General features: G+C 32.8%; 1 protein-coding gene across 5 annotated transcripts in view; it reads right to left on the bottom strand.

Annotated features, from left to right (window-relative positions):
• The window catches only part of DIAPH2 (diaphanous related formin 2), a 222,071-nt gene that overhangs the window by 144,990 nt on the left and 49,485 nt on the right, over nucleotides 1-27,596 (bottom strand). For all 5 annotated transcript variants that reach the window (XM_084534184.1, XM_084534187.1, XM_084534183.1 and 2 more), the window contains 4 exons: nucleotides 12,057-12,158; nucleotides 10,472-10,566; nucleotides 8,990-9,091; nucleotides 2,385-2,624 (listed from right to left, as the gene is read on the bottom strand). In XM_084534184.1, the coding sequence (XP_084390310.1) occupies nucleotides 2,385-2,624; nucleotides 8,990-9,091; nucleotides 10,472-10,566; nucleotides 12,057-12,158 (539 nt within the window). The remainder of the gene's footprint in view (nucleotides 1-2,384; nucleotides 2,625-8,989; nucleotides 9,092-10,471; nucleotides 10,567-12,056; nucleotides 12,159-27,596) is intronic.

Here is a 27,596-nt window from a genome sequence, read left to right as displayed (position 1 = left end):
CACTTTTTTCTCTTAGTGCCTTCAGCGAAAAAACAGAAGACAGGTATTTCTATTTTTTCTATTCACAGTAAGATTTCTCTGAATAGGACATTACACTCACCCTACCATCCTTATGCATACAGAAGCACTGATTTACACAACTGAAGGCCAACCATTTTTCAAGTCTTTGATTTCAAGACTGTTTTAATCACGTAATAAAGCTGATAAGTGGCTACAAATATATTAAATCTGGTGTTAACAGAAGATACCACCACCTGATATAGTTTAATATTTTATATTCTTCAAGGCAGTTAATGAAGGTCTGTGAGACTATACTCTTAGTTAAAAATACAGAGCCAATAATGCCATCTTACTACTTTGGGGGGAGAATGGGAGGGTAGAATTTGAAAGCTATATAACAAAGGAACCAAATGCAATTACCAATCAAAAATAATGTACAAAAAAAAAAAGTCATTATCCAAATATCAGTTTTGTCTATAGAAGTAATGAAATTAAAAAAAATAATCAAGAATACTAAGTGTGTAAACACCTTATATATATATATATATATATACACAAAATAAATACCAATGGTCCAGAAGGGTGGTTCTTTAAGTAAGACGCTACAGGGATAAATTTTGAGGAAAAAACATCTATAGCAAAAGCACATTATTATAATGATCTAATTCAAATCCGAATGGTAAATGCATAAAAGCCATGAAAATCAGAGGACTAAATGGAAGCAGCAAGCATATTTTAACTTAATTAATAAACAACAGAAGCAAATAATAACTATGTCGCTCTGTCTGGAGAAACTTATCCACTAACTTAAATTACTTTTCCTGACTTTGTAACTGATTAGTGGTAATTCACAAGCATAATTACTACACAGAGGTATTAATGATACAATTTTATGTCTACGTTTTGGTGAGACCTCCTTTTTCACTCCAACAGACATCACTGTCCTTGTGATTATTTTATTTTTAGACATCACCTTACAACAAAACATAATTAACATCTAAATGCAGCAGCACAGTAAGCATTTTGTTACAGAGAATGCTTAAATATTTTCTCTCACAGGTAAAAGAGTACTTCCTTCAGAAACATGTATTGAAAAAAGGTGGGTTGTTTTTTTTGAGGGCAAGGCAAGTAGTCATAAATTTTTATCTCAGTTATTTTAAATGGAATTCAGCTGTAAGCACAGAGAGTTATGCTTCAGCAATTACTCAGTTCAAGTAGAAAACAATTTGCAGGATTAGTCAATCTACATTAGCTGTGTCAACACCTTTGGGATTTGCATTGACAGCAATTCATAAGTCACCTGGAATGCAAGAATACCTTCTCAAATCTGTGCTATGCTAGAATACCATTTATGCATAGTCATCATTTTATCTCCCTCTAAATTAAAAAAGTAGATTTCCACTTAACTCACTAATTTCCCTTTAGATTCATATGTTAGTGACAAGAAAAAGCACCACTGGATTTATAAAATAAACTTCAAATTGGCTACTCTTTAAAAAAGCCATTAATGAATTAAACTACTTTCCGGGTCATGGTTTTATTTTACGTCATGTTGGCAAAATCTTTGTATTAAACTATAGTTAGCAGAGGGTCCTTCTCTACTGAAATATGTCAGATCAGACTTGCTGTGTATTTGACAGGCTGTTTTCCCCCATAGTTACAACTCCTTGAAGTACATATTAGATTTCTATGTGGCCTCAGACGGGGACTTGAACCATGGGCCCTCATATTATATCAAACATAAGAAAAAACAGCAAAATTCTGAGATTTATGTTTTGTTATGTTTTAAATCTGTTTACAGATGTTGCATCTCTTTATTTCAAAGACAGGTACTTTACAAACTGAGATGGTCAAGCTCAGATCAATGCCTTAATCACATTTCATCATTTAAATAAACAAGTACTGCTACAAATTAAGTCGATGTATCTCATTTTGCCACCACAAGTGAAGTTTAACATAGGACAAAAAAGTCTGTCTTTAATTCCACATACTTACTTCTTGCTTTATGGATAGCAGGATGGAATACAGAAGCAAGAGACAAGTAGCCAGAGCAATTTATCCCAAAGTCTATGTGCATACTATTGAAGAGATAATGGTTGAAAAAATTGAGGTTGGAAAGTCTGTTCTACTTTTATGTTCCAGAAAGACTCAGAACGGACTTATAGTTTAACGACTGCCTTTAATCACCAGTGCACTGAGTAGGACAGCTATAGGAACATAGCATGCTAGAAAGTTTTATTCTGTATTTGTGCATCTGTTATTTAAAATAGAGATGTGGTCAGTAAACTACATTGACTGAGTGTTTTTCCCTAACTTATGGTAGTTTCTCTTGTGGTTGTAAGCTTCATGAATCTGCACTTACCAGTTTTATAGTTTCATCTTACCTTGCAAAGAAAACTGATGTTAAAACCAAGAGACTGTGCATTTCTGGAACCAGAGTTCATGTAGTTTCCAAGAAATAACACTAACTCTAAAAGCCTGCTGAAGCTTTCACTCTTCTTCAGCTCTTCACAAGCCATTGTAACCGCCATAATGTCAGGTTTGATATTGTTTACGTGTTCTTCAAACATAAGCCTGAAAAGGATCCCATTGAGACGTGACCGCAACATTTTCACTGAACTCATCTATAAAACAAGAAAAGTTACATCAGAACATAAAAGAACAAAGGTTTATATTAAAAACCAACATTATGCAGCCAGAGTCGGAAGACTACAATTTCTATGTTTTCATTGCCTATCTTGTATTTTCCAAGAATCTGTACCCGCACAGAGGTATTTTTTCCCAAAACCATATGCTTTGCTTGAAATAATTCAGTAAAACAACATACTGAAAATAAGAGTGCTTTGTGTTACCAAATCATTAATTTCCAAACTCACTAGCAATAAATGTACACTACTAAAATTGTTCCTCATCACAGAATGTATGTAAGCCAGTTCCACCAGTTAACATATTAGCCTGAAGGCATATGTGATGACCATTTAGTCAAAGCTCCAATGAAGTTAGACTTGGAAGCTAAGCTTCTCAAGTTTTTCTTCCTTCAGAAATGGTCTAAACCACAGACGCTTGAAAGATTGTAAGATAGCAGAAATATAAACAGTTACAGTCTGATTAAACAAGAGAATTCTCATTTTTAGACTCTTACTGAGCTGATGCACAGTTTTCAAGTTCTCTTCATCACTGGGAGAGCAGTTGGGGAGAAAAAGATGACGAATTCTTAGGGGCCCTTGTGGAAGGCCTTGGGAATATCTAAGTGAGTTTGAGACACTGGAGGTCAGGGTTCATTAGTCAGACGTTTATATGAAGCCAGATTACATTAGTGCCACTGTTCACGGAATATTGCCATTGTACTAATGGGAGCTATAACTTATGATATTTCCTGATAACATCAGCAAATTACATTAGTGCTACATCTAATTTGGTGATTATTTTTGCAGGTTTTAATTAAACTGAAGCTCAAATAGCTTTCTGTTATTACCTATACTGATACCAAGTGATAAATAATATGTATCCTATCAGCATTTTGGAATGATGGTTACGAAACAAGCTCGAAGTTATATTATAGATAAAGTATGATATATATTTGATCTGAAAGCTTTTTAAGTTCATACCATCCAAGAAAAAGTCTCATCTTTGTCTACCCCAATGCATAATCCAGATTTAGGAGGTGAATTAAGAGTTTTTGGCTCAAATTTATGACAAGTTTCTATAGATTTGAAAAAATATACATGAAGATACTAAAAAAGGATATACTTAGGTTTACTCACTCTTTCAGTTCTGATCACATAACATCATGAAGTGTAGGCAACACACTGCCTACTATTCAACTTGTTGTGTTTTGAAACAAACTTTGTAAAGCTTCTCCCCAAGACACTATTTTCTGTCTCAGGGATTTTTTAAAAGGTAGTATAGCACTAATTCATTCCTGACCTGATGGGAAGGCCATAAGATGACAAAGTTGTACAACAGTACATGACACAGATACTGAGAATTATCTCTGATAGCAATATCATTAACTTAAACCCCAATACCAATTTTATTTTTCTAGAAATTATTCTTTTGTATTTTGCACAAGTAATCAGTAATATTTCCTTCTACTTTGCCATGGACTTTAATTCATAAAAATATGTATAAATTTAAGAAAATAATATGTATTGAAAATTTTTAATCCACTTAAAAATTTTCATTTAAATGCAAGAATGATTACCTTCCAAATCTAACTCTTAATTTTAATTAGAAGAATACAGAAAGATTTCTCCCCCAATGTATTCACTATCAGTGGTGTTCCTGAAGCACTTTGTCCCCCTGAAAGAAAAGCTTTGTTATGTGACAAATCACAGATCTTGGCCATCAAAACAAAGATTTTTTTATTTGCTTATGTATTTTGCTCAGACTTTTACCACAGCTCCTTTGAGGAACCGAGATTTTTCCATGAGGAAAATGAATGATTCAGTAAAAAAGTGTTTCAGCATAACTTGCTTTTTAATCCCCATTATTAGAAATATCCATTGAAGCCTCCATAAGCCACCACCATTCAGTCTTGAAACATTACTTTTCTAATCGTTCTCTGTTTCACAAAAGTCATACTGAAAACATTTGTTTTGAAAACAATCTACATTCACTGAGCTACAGTAAATGGAAGTCAAAGCAAGTTAAGTGATTAAGTGACTTTTGCAGGACAACCTCCAATTAATGTTTTTATTCAAAATAGCATAGGAAAAAGTTGTAAAACTCTTTATATCCTGAAAGCAATATTTTAACATATGGTTTAGTAAGAAATAAATTTGAATATGCCAACAAGCTTCAACCCTTTCATGAGGTAAACATCACCATTTTGATAACCAGAAAAAAAAAAAGCTAAATCAAGGATAACGTTGCATCACATGCTTTTATATCTTTCGTAAACTTTTGTAGTCAGTCATTCCTCAAAACAAATAATCACAAATAAATGACTATATTAGTACTGTCTGAAAAAAAGTATATTTTTATGACTTCTCATTTTTTAGTCAAATCTTATTGAAGAATCATTTAGATTCAATCCAGTAGTAATCACAAGTGAGGTAAATCCAACATCATCTATTTCTAAGGCAAACAAGAAAGAGAATACAATCTCCCCAACCACTTTCAATTAGTGGCGTAGTTTTTGGGAAAAGAAAAAAATCGTAATAATATATAGAAGGAATGAGAAAGCATTAAGCAAGCACTAGATCTAGTTGCTAGAAAACTGATCAATTAAAAACTTGAACTATGCAACAACTGCTAAAACCCAAGGTTACTCCTCCTCAGTTCAAGTGGTTTTCAGATATCAGTAAAGCCAATTGGCATTAATTCATGCTTTGGTAAGAAGTGTCTTGAGAGCACCTGCTTTCTACACATACCTAATACACAGGGCTTGTATCTTGGCAACTTCATTAATTGCTTTTGGTTTACCACTAAATGAAAACAACACAAGAGTCCTTCTTCTAGTCTTCTGGATCAAAGTAAAAAAAAACTTCCAAATAGGAGAACAAAAACATTCTCCACATATTATCATACGCTCGGTATTATGTTTGGTAACAGAAAACTGAAATAGCTTTTGCACTCTGTCAAGTCACTTTGCACTTGGTAAATTAATTTACGCTCACTGTGCAGACAATTCATATATAAACATGCTAAAGTAAACGAGAGCATCGGTTATGTTCTTTCATTTATCAAAGTCATATTCATTCAATCAAGATGAAGCCAAATATATGGCAAATAACGGAAGACTATTTTGCAGGTTTTCTTTACTTTAAAAATAAATGCTTCCACAGGGATAGATCAACATTTTGATACCTGTAATAATTACGCCTTAAGTTTACTATCAGTTTGTTTTATTTCTAACAGCAGTGTATTAGCATAATACCAAAATTGCACATCCATTGGTCAAATATGACCAAATATGACCAAAATAGGTACAAAATGCAAAACCTCATCCCGCCTGTCCTATGCCCCATTAGAATTTCAAATGAAGTTGCAATTTCTTTCATAACACCTTCTGAACATGTTAATTTAGAGAAATAATTCTACCTTCATGAACAGCAGATCATCTTTGTATAAATGAACAAATATAGTTAGTTCAATTCTTAAAAAAAATATATATGCCTATGACAAGCAAACAAATTTTGGCAGCAACAATCAAGTTGGACTAATCTGTTTTACTGCATTTGGCTAGGATTAGTTAGTTTTCTTCACAGCAGACTGTATGGTGCTTTTTTTATTATTATTTATGATGAAAACAATGCTGATAACAGTGATGTTCTAATTACTGCTGAACAGTGTTTGCACAGTGTCACAGCATTCTCTGTGTCTCAATCTGCCTTCCCCCAATGAATAGACAGGAGTTGCACAGTAAGTTTACGAGTTGAAATAAAGATGCCATTACATCACTTTTGTTTTTTCTTCTTCCACTTGTCCTTCATTTATTGAACTTTTTTTTTTTTTTTTTTTTTAATAATCTCAACTTCTGTGCTTTCTTTCTACCCTGCAGGGAGGGGATATAAGGAGAAAATAAGTGAGCATTTGTGCTCTGCTTAACTGTGTACCCAGATCAACCCACAACACCTGTTTCTTTAGTGAATAGCTGCCCTTGACTACCATTTGTAACTACCTAAAGGGAAGAAACAGAGAAGACACAGAGAATTCTTGAAAGTGCATAGTGATAGAGCAAAAGCAAAAGACATGATGGTGCTCAGGAACTTCTGACTATATGTAATGAAAACACTTTTGAAAACGAAGATAGCCAAAACTGAGTTCGGCCTCATCATTCCTCATCAGGAAAATAATTTACTATTACCGAACAGAGAGCAGAACGGTCGGAGGATGTAGATAGACAGTATAGCATTCCAGAAATACCATTATGTAAAAGCTAGAGAGAAATGCAGCAAAAACTGAATGGGGAGAAAGACTGAAGCTGAAGAGACAAGTAGGGTATGATGTTTATAAATTGCAGTGTGCAGAAGGCATCAAGCTGGGAGAAAAATCTCAGTTACAAAGATCAAAGGTGCAATATGAAATACCTTACAGCAGTAAAAAGAAGAAACGTCTATAAGTAATGCTTCAAAATTCAAGGTCATTAAAATAACTGAGAAATTTCAGAAAATTATGCTTAACTAGTTAACTGAATGGCAGACACCAGTCATTTGTCCCAGTGCCTCTGCCATGCTTGCTTCCATCCTGTGTTTTTCTTGCACAACATCTACACAATTTGCCACTTTGGCTTTTCAGGTACATCAGTCACTCCCTGTCACCCTTTGCTTGTTGCCATTTCAAAAGTAGGCAGGAAGCAGACAGTGCAATTGTTCTGGCCTGCCTGCTTTCCCTCCTAGAGATTAAAAGCCCTTTCTGCCATAGGGCTGGAAGCGCTATTGTCATCTTATCACACCGTTTTATTCACTAGAAATGTCTGTTACATGACAGGAGGGAACAACATCTTCCTCCTGGGGTTTTAAAGAGTTTATATAAATATTACATTATAATAAATACAAAATAATACATAATATAAAGTGTTCCAAAATCATGTTTCAGAACAACAAGGAAATCTGGTAGAATATTAGGAATGAATATGTTCCTATTCTTCCAAGTTTCCTTGTTGTTCTGAAATAATGTTTTTGGAACTTTATACCATTTATAAAAAATTAAAATCAATTGCTTAGGAATTTTCAAAACTCATGGATACCTTTCATTTTTTGTATCCTCTACAAAAATCTCACTAGTTCAAATCATGTTCCCTAAATACAAACAAATCACTCAAAAGGTATTTCTGAAGCCAACTTACACTCAACGCAGAGACTGTTTATATGTACATATACACATGCGTGCGCACACACACGCGTATATATAAATAAAGCTGTTTCTACTCTTTCAAGAACTGCTATTTCTGTTTTAATACTTTTTAATTTACATAACGCTGTAAAATTCCAACAACACCAAGCCTAGCTCCTCTGGTGTTAAGAATACATTCAAATACATTACAAAGGCGATACAGTCTCTCAGAATGTCAAAACTAAAGTGAAACGATAAACTAAATTGCTTAAGGCTTTATCAAGTCTTTGGAAAACCAGAATCAGCAAAAGAATCTTCTAAGTCCTACCTTAATACTTGGTACCATAAAATCACATACCAGCATGTATTTGGCAATTTATGCAAACTGAATGATTTCATTCAGAGACAGGTTCTAGTCATTTTATCTGGTATCCCTTCCTTTGTAATAGATACATTTATTGAACACCAGTAAAAACAACAGAATATGATGTTAAATTTCAATTCTATTACAAATCCATGCTTTTTCTAAAGCAGTTTCATAAATATATGTATACATACACATTCATACTGTATGTATATGCATGTGGGTGTATACACACATGTATATTATATAGAATCATAGAATATCCCAAATTGGAATGGACCCACAAGTAAAATCGAGTCCAACTCCTAAAAAAGCTTTCTATTGATCAGAGTGCAATTTTGTAACTCTTCCTACAAAGAAATCTTTCCCCCACCTTTAAAGATGTGCAGATATATCTTACCAAAAGATAAAACCTGAGTTGAGATATTATAAGCACATGACTTTCAGATGTTCAGTTTTCAATACAGAAGAATAAATTTATCAAATTTGTCAGTGCCACAGTAAATGGATCTTTAAGAAATTAAATTTCTAAGACTTCATAAAACAGTTATGAAGAACACTCTAGTCACAATAAATACTTAAGTGTTACATGCAAAACACCATACAAGAATCAGATTAAAGACTTGGTCTGATAAAGAAATGTCTTAATGTTCTTAATCACACGCTATAATCGCTACCACAAGAAAACAAGTATGAATTTACAGAGATTTTTAGACTGTTTCTGATCAATAAATACAGCAACATTTACTTAACGCAGAATGTGCAATAACACTAACCAAAAGACTTTCGAGTTTCATCTATTTGATAAAATAATACTCTCCAGTTAATTACTGCATTAATACATACCACAACTCCAAATTGTTCTGACTCAGCAAGATCATTATATTCATCCTTCAGTTCAGCTAAGGCATTAAGTTCTTTCTGTTCAGGAAGATTCTTCACTAGGTTCTAAAATAAAAAAGGCATTATATTAAACTTGATATAACAAATGAGCTGGCATCTTAAAATAATGTTTAAAACAACACAACACAGAAATACATGAGGAAATTATAGGGAACTTATTTTATCTACATAGCTTAGACACTATATAAAAAATCAAATGAAACCAGTAATTAATACAGACATCAGCACTGTCTTCAATTTGAAGAATGCCTTCACAGTATTTAGAAGTTATAGGCAGATAAACATCTAGACAGATAAAGATGAAACATGCAATTCTATATCATTTTGATTACAACTTAAGATTGTTGTGGAGATAACATAATCTTACATTAAATGTTACAAGTAATGCTAAATGTTATATCTTTAAAAAAACAAAACAAAACAAAACAAACAAAAAAAAACATTGCTTAAAAAAATCCATGCTAAAATTTGACAAAGTGATGAAGTACTAACTGAAGTACTAAGACCTGTTCAGCCCAATCTCCCTGGAATAATCATTTTCCACGACCAAGAAAGGAAGAAAACATTCATTTACAAAGCCTTGTGGGAATTAGGACAGGGTCACAAACAGGGGACAACGAAGAACAAAAGGACAAACAGCAGCCCACTACATTAGCTACAAAAACATCAATTAGTGAAGACTGGATCAGCTGGTAATGATGACACCAATAATCTGCATAGGATATTAAGAGGACGTAATTCAACATCAGTATCATCAGTGTGCTGCATCTGTATACCATTTCAGGTTTGCCTTTTTCTCTCTTGTGCTCTTACTCCACATAGATTGCTCTCCTCCTACTGTGAGGACAGCAACCAGAGACATGTAAAGAAGCTGTACTCCATATTTTCATCTCTCTGGCTGACAGATTTTGGCCTTAAAATAAGATCAAAGACACTCAGAAGCAGGTCTGATTTATAGATTCTGTTTCTTTGGTTGGTCTTGCATTGCACTGTAGCAGTATCCTGAAACATTCAAGTAGTTTCGTCTATCACTAGTGACAACCAGAGGTTTTTCAACAAGAAGCTTTCCTGAAACTCTATTATCCACTAGCCTAAACTAGGTAAACATTTGTCTCAAGCTCAAAAACTAGAACCAGATTATTTTTTTTTAATCTCCTACATTATGAATTTTCACTTTCAGAAGAAAGAATTTTAAGAGTCTTTTAAAGACAGTTTTATTGCCATATGTAAGCATATACAAAAGTAGAAGTGAAATAAACAAAACACTAAATTTAAGTGATATATTTATAGCTGATATCCAGAAAACTCTACACTATTGTTACTTCTTAATTCTTACACCTTTATATCATTTGTATGATACAACATCATTTGTAATCATTTGTATGTACAACGCCCTATGAACAAAACCAAACATTTTTCACATACCTGAATCAAGGATTCACTCAGCTTCTCTTCATCAACCTCTAAAATGATATTTTTTATTTCTTCGTAAGGCAAACGGAAAGAACCCAAAAATATTGCTGAAATTCAGTAAGAAATCATTAGAATCCAAAAGGTCAAAGAAGATGGATGTAGGAATACAAATTTCAATTCTAACAACTCAAAAAAATCTATCTTGATCCAAATTAAGATAACTCACACCAAGAAAATTTTCTATATAAACTAAGTGTTATATGAAGTATGCTATTTCCATTGAAATCATAATAAATGTCATTTCTAAGAAATCAAACTACGACAACAATTTGGACTTTTGCTTCCTAGCAGTATTATTTATCTGTCAGAAATAGGTCTTATATTTTTTTTCTTTTATGAATAGCAACATACTTGTGTTACTACTAAAACAGACACGTTCAACCCATTATAAGACTTTAGCTAGTACTTCTGCTTTCACAACCACGTTTACACAGCTGTACTGAATTTATAACTGTTTGAGTATTTTCATAACATTCTAAAAAAAATCCTTGTCAAAGGCAAAGACAATATATATACACACACTCTAACTCCTCTACCATTTTTAAGTAACTAAGCTTATAAAAGAGACTATATATATTGTATATGTTTCAAAGATAACATTTGTAAAATAATTTGATCCCAGGATGTTACAACGTCTCAGAACCCCATTCCATAAAACGCAAAATATCCCTAACGCATACAGATTGATACATCGTTTTTCATGATATGCTACATATTCAACCCAATTACTATGTCCGATTTTCCTACAATCCTATTTTCAATGATTTGTTTAAAATTTTCTATCACTTGTGTCATAGCACTTTTTCTGCTTAGGAAAATGTATTCATGGATATGGCAATAAACAGTGCACGGATTTGTTTTTACATACTTGCTTTGCCTCAAGTGTAGATGGACTACTGGCATTTTAAGGTATTTCTAATTCAGATATTAAAAAATCTACTACTCTCAAACCAATTTCCCTCCATCTTAAAATGGAAAAGAAAATTAAAAATAATAGGTGGTGCTGTTTTCTTTATATTTTATAATAGTGGTTTTTGCACCTAATTTATCCCATTTGGCAATATTTGTCTCTTCAAAAGTCTATCTATCCCTCATCAAGTTCTTTATTCACTGCTGTAACCAGAAAAATCCACTGGGGATGGAAGCTGAGAAGCCAAACCCACCAACACTGTGTCCCTGAATCAGTGACTATCACGTAATTAGACTTCTAGTTTAATGCAGTTAGAGAAACAATCAACTCTGTAATTAAAAAAAATGTATAATTAAAATTTAAGTTTACACCATTTTCTGTTTTTTTTTTTTGTTTTTTTGTTTTTTTGTTTTTTTTTTTTGTTTTTTTGTTTTTTGTTTTTTGTTTTTTTCATTTTCCAAGTCTGTATGAATTTAAATCATACTTACATAAAACTTCTCTGAACTTAAGACTTGCATTCACATTAGCCAATTTTTAGAAAAATATTGCACATTTAAACAAGGAAAGAATATTTAAGAACAGCCATGTGGAAATGATAATTATTCATTTATAATATTTGACACTCACATAAGTTTTGTGCAGTTTTTCCATCCAAAACTCTTAATTCTTTAATCTTTTTCTTCGACTGAGCTACTTTCTTTTCTTCTGTTTCTTCTATTGCCTTTTTAGCTGTAAAGAATGTATTTATTAAATTCTGATACAATTGTTGAAGAGACTAATAGCAACTTAGTCAGAAAGCCATAACAAATCTATAAGAATTAGCTCAAGAAAATGCAAATCCATTGCCTCAATGTACTGCAAAATATCTAAGTAGAAGGAAAGTGAAACGAAATTCTTAATAAGATGACAAATTTTTCACGTACTATCACATTATATATATACATATATTATAAATACTATCACATTATATTTATATATTTTTATATATATTTTTAACCCAGAAGTTCTAGTATCTTCAGTCCAGTTTATTCCAAACACCTTTAAAAATGCACTGATTTGGTGTTACCACAAAGCACATGAGTGCCCTCTGTTGACACTGAAGTATCTCAGATAGCATTAGAAGTTAACCCAAAACCAGTAAAATAAATTATTCTAGATTCATCACAAAATAAACCTGAAGAGGTAGGTTTTTACTAATTATTTGTCTTGTCCATAGTAAAGAGCAAAATACACAAAAAAAAACACACTGTAAAACATATAAAAATACTTTAAATTGGATTCTTTTATCATTTGTTTATAAGTAACAAAGATTGCTAGCTCTATATTCAGTACTTAAAATTATACAGAAAGTAAAATGGTATTCAGATATTTAAAATATATGATGATCTTCTGAATAACTCAGTGTACTTAATTTTTACAGAATTTGCTAAAGTATTGCATAAACCCATTAACAAGGATTTATTTCCTTTTAAATATTATAGAACATACTTGGCACTGAAGAAATAGAAGCTTAACATGTCTAACACTAATAAAATTTGATGAACATTTTAAGTCATTCAGAAGTGATTGCAAAACTTTGAAGTATAATTAAGAGTAAGTTTTAAGCAGACTAAATATTTTTCTTCTCAGAGCAGTTTTTTTTTGCTGTACTGTTTCATCAGGATGGGTTTCACTACAGTTATCTCCTATGAAAACATGTATACTTTTAGTGTTAAGAGTAACACTAAAGCCTCAGTTTCAACCTCTTAAAGAAAAAACAAAGTTGCTTTCACCTCGTACACATTACCAGCAGGAAAACATCTCAAAGTAATACTTCTGGGTTTATACCACTTGAATAATTAGTTTACCCTGCGCGGCTGCATACCAGCATAAACTAAGCTAGTCCAAGACAGTTCCCTTTTCTCCAGCTACCTCTAAAAAGCCTGAAGCAGAGAAAGCTAAGCAGAAAAGACTGTTCAACAACGTAATGCTTGTTCTCCCCTTTCCCTGCTATTATTTTGCAAGCCTAGCCACATATGACCAGCCTGCTATATATTTGGCAAAGGACAGAGTTACACATCAACTTTACAGCAATCTTACAGATAGCCCTGACCCAATGAACTACAGTTCAAAATCCTAAAGTGACACTCTATGAAATAATCAAACCCTTATCGCTAACTGTTCTCAATTAAACATGGATATAAAACCAGATGCTGAACAAATAAAAAAGTAATAATCCAAGAGTTAATAACGACTTCTCCCATGACAACACAATAAATGTTGTGAGTTCTGTTAAAGCATGAGAAACTATGGAAAAGCAGGAATTTGTGTTTGGTGAGACAGGTGTGAGAAATGATTTGAGCAGGTAAGTGACTTATTCCTAATCCCTTTAATGAAGCCTTCCTAATTTCCATATAAAATCAAATGTTTATGGAAATATGGTGAAGAACATATATCCTTATAATCTGCTTACAGAGAGAGTATGAGACTTGTCCATCAGCCACAAACATTAAAGATAAACCTGTTCTTTTATTAGCTAAAAGAAAATACACAAAGACAGTACTATTTGTCTCTATCTTGAGGCCTGCAAAACTGCAGGGCTAACAAAAATGTTTTGTTATAATATACAAAACCAGAGAAACAAATATGGTACCAAATGTCAGTTCACACAAAGGATTTTTTTTTCCACTGATAATTCACATACACCTGATCAGACACAGAAATTAAAACAACTTTATGAGCAAGAGTCCACACAGGGCAAACAACAGATCTTCAATAGTATCCCTCCCTCAACTGTTTCTAGATTGTATTTCTCTAGGTGTTGTGAAAGTAGTAATCATACTTACAATACAAAAGACCAAACTTTCAGAAATTTTGTAACAAACTACAGCTACTCTTCAAATAGTTTCAAGCACGAGACTAAGAACTTTTAGTTACCTTCATGCCAATTCACAAAAATCATAGAGAAATAACTGAAATCACAACTAAATTCAGTGACTATACCAAAATTGCTGTTGAGCATCTATACCAATCTTACCAACTTAAGACTTACAGGCAGAAGAGACATTAAATTACCAGAAATTCTTCTACACAGTTTGATTGATTACAAGCATAATGCTATCAAAAGTCATGCTTCTACCTCTTCTGTTATTGAGCCTCTTTCTCATTCAGTCCATTTTAGCAGTGACTTGACTGCAATAGAACCACAAATTACAGACTTTTAAAGTAGAATTAAATAAATAAAACACTACTTGATAAATTTAACAATCAATATACTACTACTGACCAACCTCCCAGCTCTTTTCAGGTATTCCTTGCACAAGTGCCTATTTCATGATCAGACAGGCTTTTTATCTTGATGCCAAAGAACTAGTTGAAGGTAGAAATGAATAAGGATTTTACAGCAGTTAACACAGGGTAGCTCAAAAAAGATTAAAAAAAGAATCAGTCTGGAAGCTAAAGCATCTGTATTGCTTCATACATGTAGTTTAGTGCAATTCTCCATTTAGTTGGGAAGAAGCAACAAGCTTTTTTTTTAAACCATCAACAATCATTCACTGAAGTGGCAAAAAAACTACTAATGCACAGTTGTCTCACACTGATTATACCTACAGAATGTTTTGGTTGGTTTTACTTTTGTTTACCATCTTTCTAAAGCAGACAGAAGAGGGAAAGGTAGAGAACCAACATGATCAAGCAGAAGGAAGAAAGGGAGTTTTAACACATGCAGATGTCTCTTTGAAGAAAAGAAAAATATCTGAATCCCCATGTTATATAACCTACTTTTTAAATTCAGAATTCAGTTCTATTGTGTTAATAAAAACATATTTGTTTATCACTGTAAGAGGAAAAAAGCTGATGCAACATGCTGCAAGGCATTGTTTTCTGTTCATCATACATTATGCAATCAATGCACATGCTACTTAAACGGGTACCTTTAGTGATGCCTTCAGCTGGGAACTAATATAATCCCACAAAAAGTACACTACTTGAAAACCACATAGGATCTAAACAAAAAAGAAGTGACACTAAACAGTGTTAAATACATTAAAAAAATAGTTATAATAAGAATAAATATAACTGTGGCAAAAAAATATACACAAAGATCTTGAAATACTTCAGAGACTTAATTAAAAAAAAAAGTTCTACCATGAGTACTTTTAACTTCTGTACCAATATAAATAAGCACATATGGCTTTTCAAAATTATTGTTCTACACTTGCTTGTTACTCAGCTACTGTAAAGTCACAACAAATTTTTAGAAATACAAAAATGCCAAGTAAATAGGACCCTAACATTTTCTGAAAGCCACCGAATGATAAAAAGATATTTCATAGCACAAAAAATCAGTAAACTTTACTAGAAAATGAAACTTCTTTGAGCATGACTAAATTGGTGACCTTGGGAAGCTAGTGATTAGCTATTAATTGCAGAGGTACCCAAGAATAATAATAAACTAAAGAATAATTGTTCAGTTGGAAGGGACCTACAAGGATCATCAAGTCCAACTGTCTGACCACTTCAGGGCTAACCAAAAGTTAAAATACAGTATTGAGGACATTATCCAAATATCCTCATTAACTAACGGAAATGGGGCAAGCAGTCACCTTGCTAGGAGGCCTGTGACAGTGTTTGACCATGGTGGGTTTTGCTGGGCACTGAGACATCATAGATTTTCATTGTCTATGCAACAGTAATTGATTAATTACTAAAGAGATCAGCCAATGCATTTTAGAAGTAATACAGTAAGTTTCTATATTGGTCAGAAAACACATTTGTCTAATAGAATAAAATAAAATGCTTCCTGTAATAGTAATTTTAATTTAGACAGCCTCATATCCCAGTTGTTTTTTTTTTTCTCCCCTCACTTACTAGGTCATTATCACAACAGACTGTAAGGCAGAGTAGTGAAGTATTTTCCAGATTCCCCCCCCCCCCCAACAAAAAAAAATAAAAATCGAAGTAAAACAAAATGTTGGAAAAATCTTATTTCATCAACATTTTCATAAACTCATTTTCTGTTCTTATGACAAGTTTAGTAAGCAAAAATCTTTTAAATGAATAGTTCAACTACTGTTCTGCTTGAGTAGGCACATCTTCCCCAATAAAGACACTCACGTGAACTTCATATTACAAATGAATTTTAGAAATAATGAAGCTAAAAAGAATCGAAAGATTTAAAATCCCTTTATATACTCAAGTTAAGTAGATATTGGTGCACAGACTGTCTTCTCTAAAATTGAAGTTTTAGGTCCCCCCTCCACTACATACACTGTGCTATTTGACATGTGAAGTCCCTGACTGAATATTTAAACATTAAAAAAAAAAACACACACATCCCCAAATGCACCCTCCAATATCTTCTCCCTTTTAAAAATATTTCGCTATTATCAATGTTTAAAAAAAACCTGCACGAAAAACTGTTTCACTTGTATGTATTATAATCCCCAAATCCTCCATTTGTTCACCATCTTCAAGATCTACTGTAGTCTGTAGTTTAAGTGCAATTTGATGTATTCTGGATATACAGTCTGACCTATGCAGTTAACTACAGAATCTTTCATTTCTGTTGACTTAGTACTTGTAAAATTCCATTAAATACTTCCTAAAAAGAACTGTATTCTCATACTAATTTAAACTTAAAAATAAAGAAATTAAAAAAAAATAATCAATTACTAGGCTTGAGAAAGTAATTATCAGTATTAATAACAATGGTAATATGGTGATATTTACTGTTTTATTAAACAGAATAACAAGCAGAACTCAAAGGGATACTTTCATAGTTATTGAATCCAAAGCCTGAATTTTTATGGGAGAGATTATATTTTAAAAATTGGGGAATTATCTCTCTTAAGAGACTCTGTTATTTTCTCTAACCAGTAACCAGTACCCCGTGATGTTGACTGGAAGTCACAGCTTTGATAAATACTGATAGCAACTTTTTCCTTATTAATAAAACGTTGAGAAATTACTCTTCTAAGTGTAGAAGTCTGTGTCATCTGAAAATATGGTCTTGTCATGGGCAGTATAAAATTAGTTGTAATATATAATAAGCATATCTTTCAACTTAATATTATGTTATAAATGCATCTGCGCCCACAAGTCAGTAACAAGAATCCGGATTCTACCTTTAAGTTAGAATTACTTAGTTTTATTCAGACACGTTATGAGGAAAGTGGCTTGTTTGGAACAAGAACTGCCACAGAACGCATGTAGAGTGTCTTTCTACATTACAGACATTCTAACTAAAGATCAGTTTGAAGTCATCCCAACGGAGCTGCAATATACCAGGACAGTGAAATGCTTGTACCATACTAACACAATATTCTTTATGATAAAGAGTAATTGATTTATTTTTTTGAGTAATTACTGATAGACAGTAATTGAGATGGTTGAAAAACATGATGCTTTGCTTCACTGTTTTTTTCTAATTATTGCAGTAGGTCAACTGAAAGTTATTAGGTAATAGCCACCACTCAGTGATGTCTTGCTGTTTGCCTTTTGTGTATAATATACACTTTTGGTTTTCCCCACCAGTATGACAGCGGTCTTTGAAAGCACTGAGAAAGTGGAAAGGAATTAATTATTAATAAGGCTTATGAAGAGAAAAAAGGTAGCAACAAACCAGAAAGAACAGCAAAAAGCGGGTTTGAAATACAGAGGAGATCAATGGTACAAGTTATGAATGCTAAAAGATTGCATGAGTTCATTGAAGAAAACATTGAGCACTTTGCCATGTATAAAGACGCAACTTCCCACTCAAAAACTGAACTGTTTGAAGCTGAGAACTATCAATGCATTCAGTTTATTCTATCTGCATAGTCTACAGAGACAGTCTCCATGTACTACGTAACGTGTATTTACCTTTTTCTTATACCCTTACCTAAGCATCTACTCTTAGTCATCTGTTGAAGTCAAAATACCAGGGTTAACTGGCCTGAGGAGGTACGGCTTCATATGTTATTGCTACAGTCTAATAGATCTGACCTGAAAACACTTCCTTGGAGCCCCAGAATTTCAAAGGGTGTTCAAAACACTCTCACACACAGCTAAAGCATGTGCAGTGATTATTTGCCTTCAATAGGTAAATGATAAATTACTTCCATATTACAAGATTACTCTTAGGGGACCCAACAGAATACTAAATTAAGCCACGTATATTGTAGTGGACTTAAGACAGTCTTGACACACAACAGTACCAGTTGCTCACCTTTACCAATGTAAGTTAGCTTTAAGCATAGACACATACAAAATACATATTATATTTTAAATTTAGAACGTCATCTATGATTTGTTTACCTTTATTCTAGCAACATAAGCAAAATAGAATTTATTAAAACGGCAACGTATCAGCATGAATAATAAAAATGTCTTAAATGCAAGACCAAAAGAGACAGTAAGAAAACCAAGCTTCTTCCGTTTTAGAATACACAACTTAGACAGTTTCAAAACCATTTATAAAAATCAACCAGTGTAGCACGATGACATTCTGCTTTTAGAAAGCAGTTAAACTGGAAGTTTCTTATTCCCCTGCCTCTCCACCTTGGGAAATACATTTGTGTTAGTGTTTTAAAGAAATTATATTCTCACCTTGAAGACTAGAAAAAGCTATCTAAAGGAATTACGTTACAAAAAAGTATCAGTTTCTCACAGCTGCATAGACATAACTTTGTATACTCTGTAAGTATTGTTTCATTTCAATTTTACATCCTTCAGGGACCATTAGCAAGTAATTCAGTAAGTCCACAAAATTATCAGCTTTTTATCTGCCTACGTACCTAATACTTTCAATTTCTCAATGAATTCAGAAGGTTAGTAGCATAATTGTTCACTCTTAATCCTTTAGATAGCTTTTTACATGTACCTATCCCCAAAGAACCTTTATTTACTTACGTAATAGATCTATCCGTGCTCACTGCATATATGGCAGACATTCTTGCAATGGAAGATATTACATTCAAAACAGCTCCTAACAGAATTACAGCTGAAGCAGCTAGCAACCTCTAAGTGAGGTGAGAATTTATTTATTCAGTTAATTTTGTTCAGCAAAAAAGAAAAATCAGTTTTGCGCATAAAACTATCAGGGGACAAAAGTTTTTGGTTTTTAAGTACAAGAGCATTACGGGTCAGTAAATATGTATCTGGAACTGGTCCATGAAGCAGAATACATTTTGACATTTCATAGCAAAAAGCAACATTTCATTTAACAGAAAATTGTGAGAAAGTATATTTAGGAAGCTGTGTATTACGAACTAGTTATAGTTCTGCTGGTAATATGTAGGCAACAACTCTCGTGCAGACTTAACCAAAATTTAAGTGTTTTCTTATGAAATAATTCTTTTATATCTTTTTTATGGTGGACTTTCTTATTTAAACAAATACACTGTTATTCCTGCTGGAAGTTTTCAGGACATGCAAATATAGGTGCATGAACTATTCACTAGTCAATACAAACTTTCTTGGTAAGTAACAGATTCTTTTCAGCGTTTTCCATCCTTTTCTCCACTGACTTAATTTTTTCCTCCCACCTTCACTTCATAAACTCACAGCCAACTGTATGGCTGTACATCAGCTAAAGAAACTAAATTACAACTCTCAGCTTTCTAGCAGTAACTAAATAAGGAGCCTTCTTTACTAGTATTGAAAAAGTTTTCAGTAAACTTAGCCACAACTACAAATAACACACGAGAAAACAAAACATTCTTAAAAACCATCCTGCACAGAACTACAGAACACAGACCTAGAAGTGACAACAAGGGCCTGACCTCCAACTCATTATCACCATGAGGATTTTATGTTCTTTGATATATAAACACTTAAACAGGAAAGATTAGCCACCCTTCAAAAAAACTTTCACAACAGATAATATTACTATTACATTTAAGGGAAAATTGTCATTAAAAAAAAGAATAGGCTACTTAATCATGTTCTGACTACTTATCTTCATATTAAATCTAACTTAATTTCCCTTGTAAAAAATCAAGTTAAAAAAACAAACCTTGAAGAGTAACTTGATTTTTTCCTCCTGTTTTGACATTAGATAAAGCATTCTTTACAGTCTAATCTTTTTACCAAATATATTTAATTCCAGAAATACATGCATATTTTTTTATCTAAAAAACACTTTCAAGATTTTTTTTTCAGTTCAACTTCTGAATTTCTTTTTCTCTGAACTCAAAGAAAAGATACTCTCTGTAAGAGCATTATAGATCAAGACTACTTCATGAATGTATTCATATTTCATGCTAATTAGTCTTTGTACATAATCCCTTTCCCTGGTGTGCCTTGTATATGTGTCTCTGTCCTCAACTGCTCATTAAATGTGCTATAGTTCATTTGAGCACTGCATCACTGAGACTGAAATAGACATTTCAGAATACGAAAAAATGTCTCTCTCTTCCTCTACTGTATTTTATAAAGCAAAAGCAAAAGCTCTATTTCCCTTTGAAAAACAATGTGTATAGTACAACATTCTGTACATTACCAGCAGAGATATCACACAGTAGACTGGAATTTCATGCCTCTTGAATATGTTTGTCAATAACATATGCTATCTGTGTAGTGATCTTAACTCTTCTCTAATGTCTTCTCTGACATACCAAATGTAGGGGAAAAATGCATGAATTTGAGTTCCCCCCTTCTCCCTTGACAATTTTTATCATAAAAAATGACTCTTCCACCATTCATCCTCAATATTTTCATTTTCAATTTCTAAGAACCCTGGTCTAACACATTACTACATTGATTCTTTAAATTGCCACTCAAAACTTAAGATGTAACGAAAATAACTCCTTAATCAAGAAATACATTCTTATGCAATTAATTTTAAGATCATTTAAGAAGGAAAGTAACACAAATACATATATATATATACATAAATCTGTACTAAGTAGTAATAATAGCAGGCATCAGTTTACTTACAACAGAGCTTTCCCCATCACTTAATCCGACAGTACCAATTGGATAAATCATTTTGAAAAAGAAAGGAAAAGATGGAGAAGGTCAAACTAGTATCTTGTTCTCCCTTTCTCATAGTACTTGAATTTATTCTGTTGTTGAAAAATAACTCAAATACATTTGAGTTGACAAACAAGACCACTTCTATTGGAAGCTCTCATATATGAAATTTGATTACATAATCAAGCAGTAACTAAGTGAAATTCCAGAAGACACAGAAGCACTTCGTAGCCCTATACCCCAAAGCAGTATCTTCCTTCGCTCTGAAGTCATACATTTCTGAAACAGAAGGTAAGGAGAAAGAAAAATACACATGCTGAATTAACTGGTAGACCAAGGGAGCCACCTGCAGTTTGTAAAATCCCAAACAAATACACTAGGAGTATTTTTTTTTCCTTTTTATTTCATCAAGACAACACATATAGTTGACTGAGCAAAACAAGTATCTGTGCTTAATACTAGAGGTTTCTGTATCAAACTGAAGCTATTGCTCTCACACTTAAAACAAGAGAGCTGTGTGCTACACAACTTTGGAGCATAAAGACATTTAAAGATTGTAAAAGTTAAATTCTCCTGTGAATTTGATCTGGGCTTCTTAACAAATTCATCCCCATTCTTTAGAAGTTCTAATCACTTTTTCTTTTATTTACGAAAAACAAACAAACTCGAAGGAAAACTGTTTGTGATAAACAGACCCCATTCTTTAGTTGCTACTTGCCCTCTTTACTAAGTAACAGCCAAAAAGTGATCCTGAAATTTTTTTTCTCCTCACTAAGAACGTATCATTACCTCAAGCATAAAGAAAGGACTTATAAATAATGATGCATATTTCATGTTGTTCTTAGTCAGTACGGAATAATAGTGAATAAAGCCTTGTAACATTCCCACAGAAACATTGTAAAGAAGTAGAATCAATCTTGAAATATTATTATCACCTAAACAGAATAAAAACTTAAAATCTGCATTTAGTAAATGTAATTCTGATTATTTCAGTGGAAATGACTGAAGCTAAAACTTTCATTCTGATCCAAGAAAGAACAGTATCTGCTTTGGAAGACTAACTGGTCATATAGTGGGGAAAAAATAACACAATTCATGTCAAAAAGCAATACTTGTTAACTAAGGGGGCAAGGATGACAGAAATAAAACTATCTACATACTTTCTCTGAAACTAGCCTGTGTTCTTCTCTTTCTCCCTCTCCTCAATATCTGGTAGCTGTGTAAACAGCAAAAGTACGTAAGTTACCATGGATATTTAAAAAAAATAAGAAAAATAATAATTTAAAAATTTAACAATGGGCAGTTTCACAGAGGAAAAAAATATGGATTAACTGCTTCAGGAGATGAAAAACAGCCTGCTTTATAAAAAAAATTCATGATGAACCCCAATGAAAAAAAGCAAACCTAAGATACTTGTCAATGACCATCTGACAGAATAAATAAATAAATAAATAAATAAATAAATAAATAATAAAAATAAATTAGAACTGTCAATATCTTTGTTAGTATTTTACCAGAAAGCTATAAACCCAAGCAGACTTAAAAGGAAGAAGAAATCTCTACTGTTAGATCATACAACTTTTAGTGAAGACTGCAAAATGTTTATGACATTGGACTACCTTCTCTCTTCAAGCAAACAGAGGATTGGTAGGCATAACGTCAGAAAAAAGAAAGTGTGGATGCTAAGAAATCGGTGTTTGAGCTTATCTTTCAGCATAACTAATGGATGATAGTTAAGTGCTTGTATTTTGATTAAACTTAGACAGGATTAGAACAAATAAATTTTTGAATTCTCTAGAATTTTTGAATTCTCTTGAATTCACTAAAAAATATATACTTACTGTATGTGAAAGCATTACAAAAAACATCTGCATAAGTCTACTATGTCACTAACTTGCAGTAATAGCCAGTATTTCACCTCCACCTATTTCTACCACCAGTCCCCTTGCTACCTTAGATGGATTTGAAGAGAATATTTATGTCAGCATTTACAATAAACTTGGATAAACTTCGTTACTTGCTTACAATTCTGCACAAGTACAGTTTCCCAAATCATTTGTATTTTAAACTTACAGCACAAAACTAGAAACATTCACTACTCTCTAATAGGTGTTATTAATGGTGTTGCCAAAAGGTGTTAAGACTAGTGATGGTCTCATTTGAACATCACCTTTTTCTAAATCTCACCACATCATGTGTTATTTCTTACTCAGAAGTGATATTTTCTCCCTTGATTGTTCTTTGGCTTTTTTCATGTTAGATGAACTTTCTTCCTTAAATTTTTACAATCACCTATTCAAACGACTTTCAGCTGCCTCTTTGAACCTCCTCAACCAACAAAACAAGATTAAATACTGAAATCCTGGCACTAACCAAAATCACAAACAAGTTAAAACTACACTTTAGTTTACCCTATCCATGTTTTAGTGTTTTTTTCCTGATTGCTCTTATTTTAAAACTGAGCTACAAAGGAGTTTTTAAAATTGTCCACAGCAGGAGATACCAAAGTTAGGACTGGACAGCCACGTACATTTTCCTATTATGACTGCTAAAAACAAGACCATATTAAGATAGCCCATTTTATATATTTTGTTACATACTACATTATACTTATAAAAATTAAATATCTTGTTCAATTATAGTTTATGCACAGCTTGGTATTTTCTCTTGTCTTTTCTTACTCACACTCAATAAAGTAAAAACAAAAAACAACAACCCACAACTCAGCTATTAAAACCTTACTTCAATCTTCAAAACACGCATCAAAATGACTGTTGAATTATATTTTAAAAGTCTAATCATAAAGAAGCTACAGAACCCTGATTGAGAAGTTTTCCCTTGAGGTAAGTTGGATAGATAATGAATTCTGTACTGGAACAATCCCAGTAGTTACAGACTATTATGTACTAATTACTACCTTTACAGATCTACTGTACACATAATTAATTTCTTCAGAGTACCACTATCATTCTTGACTGGCAAAATACACAACCTAAATTACAAGAGCCAGAAATTAACATGATCCTTTTGGGAGAAGGCATTAACTTGCTTTGTAGTGTTTTGCAATTAGTCTATCAATCAAACAGTAAAAAGTCATTTTGATAGCAGCAGGGCAGATACGTTGGATACTGTCACATTATAAGAAAACTTAACCATAACATTTTAATCTTTTACAGTTACCCAATACACAACTGTGCCTCAAATATTCACAAAATTAAACAACACATGGAGCTCTTGAGATCATGTTCCACAAAGCATCACAGATACCATACTGCTGATGATGTTCTTTTTGTCATGCACATAGCTGACCATATAGTTTTATGTCAGTTAAAGGGTATAAAGCAAAATTCAAAAAACTATTTTTCTAGTTGAACAACAATGATTTGATTATATGCTTTGACAGATTGACTATTAGGAAAGTTCTTGCCAAGAACACTAAAAAAATTAAAAGAAGTCTCAACGTATAGTCAAGCTCTTCATCCAGTCCAGCCCGTCCAAAACAACAACAAAAAATTCAGCAGCTCAAACTTACAGAAATGTGTAATGACTGGATTAAAACACTGAGCGTAAATTCTTGTTGAACTTCATTAAAGTAATTCCCTCTCTAGAAAATTGTTAGTCATTTAATCAAAAGTGCATTCATTTTTTAATTCTAAAATCTTAGTAGTGGGACAATCTCTGTCAAAAAGATGTCATTCTTAGTCGACAACACATCTCAGTATTCCACTGTACATCGACAGAAATTAATTACTTCCTTAAGATCACTTAACAGACTCATAAGGACAAGATGCATTTATATGATCTCTTGGATCTCCTCACTTGACATAAGAGACTGCACAGTCAACACTATGTAATCCAGCTAAGGAGAATGACTGATGAATTAATTTCACATTCTCTTGATACTCCTTAATATTACTTTATAAAATTCTGCATGATGTTACGTCATCTTTCACTATTAACCAAGTTAAAAGGAAAAAGAAACTAGTTAGGGTAGAGAAGGTATTAGTTTTGTTGTGTGTTTTTTTTCTGTACAGTTACACAAGGAAATAAACATACATTTGTGTGTTTAATTGCCACCTACAGTACAGAGACTGTCCTATTTCTTAATATCAGCCAACTTTATAACAACAGTTGCCCATTCTTTTTCAAGTATACCCAATATGAAACTATTTACTTGCAAAAACAGTCCATGAGACTGTAATCATCATCTCTAGCTCTGCAACTGGAAGCACAATTCCAAGCTCAAGATGTTTATCTTTAATGAAAATTTGAAGCCCTGGAGTCCATTCATCACAGGCCCTTAAAAGGTATTCAAATATATATTTCTTTTGAAGAAAACTGAAAATCCTTCAAGACTGTACTAAGACAGGGATAATTGGATATCAGTTAACTTAGATCAAATCCCAAGATCTCAAAACCTTGGGAAGTCTTACAGACAAAGCTATTTAATGATTCCTTTGTTCCCTGCACAATGCGTATTTTCATGTTTCGGCTTCATAACTGATTTTACATACTAAATACTGCAGTTTGACTATTAGTAGTAATTTAAACCTTATTGAAGACATTCTACACTGTACATCCATATTAAACATTTAATGTCACAATAGCAAGCAAAGATTTTAACCTTACACTTACCCTTTAAAAGAAAAGTTGTATCTAACTATATTTAAAATAAAATTGTTTTACCTGCAAGGGAACATTCCTTTTTGCTTCTGGAGCTGTGTGATTAAATATTCCTAAATTTCTAAGCAGCTAACTAACGAATGTAATACTTCTTAAACTAACAAAAAGTATGCTTCAGAGGTGTACTATTATGACTTATTTTTCCCTAAGGTCAGTTTTCTGAAAGTACCGCTTCCTTGAAAGCAGGTTGTGCTCAGATAATGAGGAAGCATAGAGAATCTTGGTGAGAACCAAGATTAAGTTACTCCTGGAGTATCTTAAAACAAAATTATGTTAAACAAGGGCAAGGGGAAGGAAGCAAAATGTCATTTTCATTGTCCCAAAGAATCATGGATAGAATTTAAAGGTTTAATCAAGTCTGAGTGCTGCAACCTTGAAGGAATATGCAACTTATTAGTAAGTGCATATCATTTGTTTCACTTCAGTTACTACTCCCACAGGCATTCCAAAATCCCATGAAATACAAGATGATATACACTAAGTCATCAGAAAAAGTTTTTAAAGATAGTCAGTTTTCTCCCACTCACCCATGTATTTGTTTTACACATTGACTGTGCTCTCTAGAGAATATAAAACGTGTTTCTATTTGCATTTCTTTAATTCTCCTGTAATATACAAGTAGATCACACCAAAAAAATGGGACTAAAGCAGAGAAAAAAATTGACTCTAGATTATGCTTAAAATTAATATTTAGATGGTTAATGTGATGCCTGTGGTTTTTAAGGCAAAGTGTGAGAAATAAAAATGCTGATTATTATTTTAATGTTTCTCTTTGCGGATAGCAGTTTAAGAAGGCAGTTGGTTGTGAGATGCAATAATTTCAGCATATGCTATTACTAGATACTCTGAAGCTCCTGAACTTCTAGAAGCTTTTTAAGTATCAAAGTAAAGTTGAACTCAAAGAAAGAACAAGCTAACTTTCTCTACTACCAGCTAAATGAAAGTACAATAAATAGGTGTTTAAATAACCTGTCCTGGGCAATATGCAGTAACTTCTCCAAAAACAGTAGGTAGCCCATGTGAAAATTGGCTGATATAATTATTTAGTTTATGACAGAATAAAAAAAGATGGCTCAAGGTAGCAACAGCAATGTAGTCTTCTTATTTCTCCCCATCCTTTGTCATGGCATGTTATTTTCTACAACCATTAAATGAGAATGGCAAAAGGATTAACATAAAAACTATCTGCAAGGCTATCACCAAGTTAACCTACGTAGAGAATTTCTATTGCTTCTTGTTTTATAACTGCGCAACTAGGTCAACAAGAATTTTCTCCCATGAAACCGACAGCTACGTCAAAATTTCAGAAGAGTTTTTTCAACATTCTTAATGAAGTGGCTTTCTCAGGAATTCAGAAACATTTCTTCAGATTGCTGATGAAAGGATTCAGCTTAAGGCAGAAGCTTGTCATTTTCACTTAGAAGGTTCTCAATCCATTGCAAATATCTGCTGCCATGTGTTTTTTCCTTGAAGGTTTTCTTGGTTTGCTGTCACACCCAAATCAGTGGCAAACTCCACATTATTTTAACCAGATGGCAAAACTATGTA

Source organism: Aythya ferina, assembly GCF_964211825.1.
Source record: "Aythya ferina genome assembly, chromosome: 13".
NCBI classification, from domain to species: Eukaryota; Metazoa; Chordata; class Aves; order Anseriformes; family Anatidae; genus Aythya; species Aythya ferina.
The sequence above is the reverse complement of the archived record's forward strand: the minus strand, read 5'-3'. Positions and strand labels throughout refer to the sequence as shown.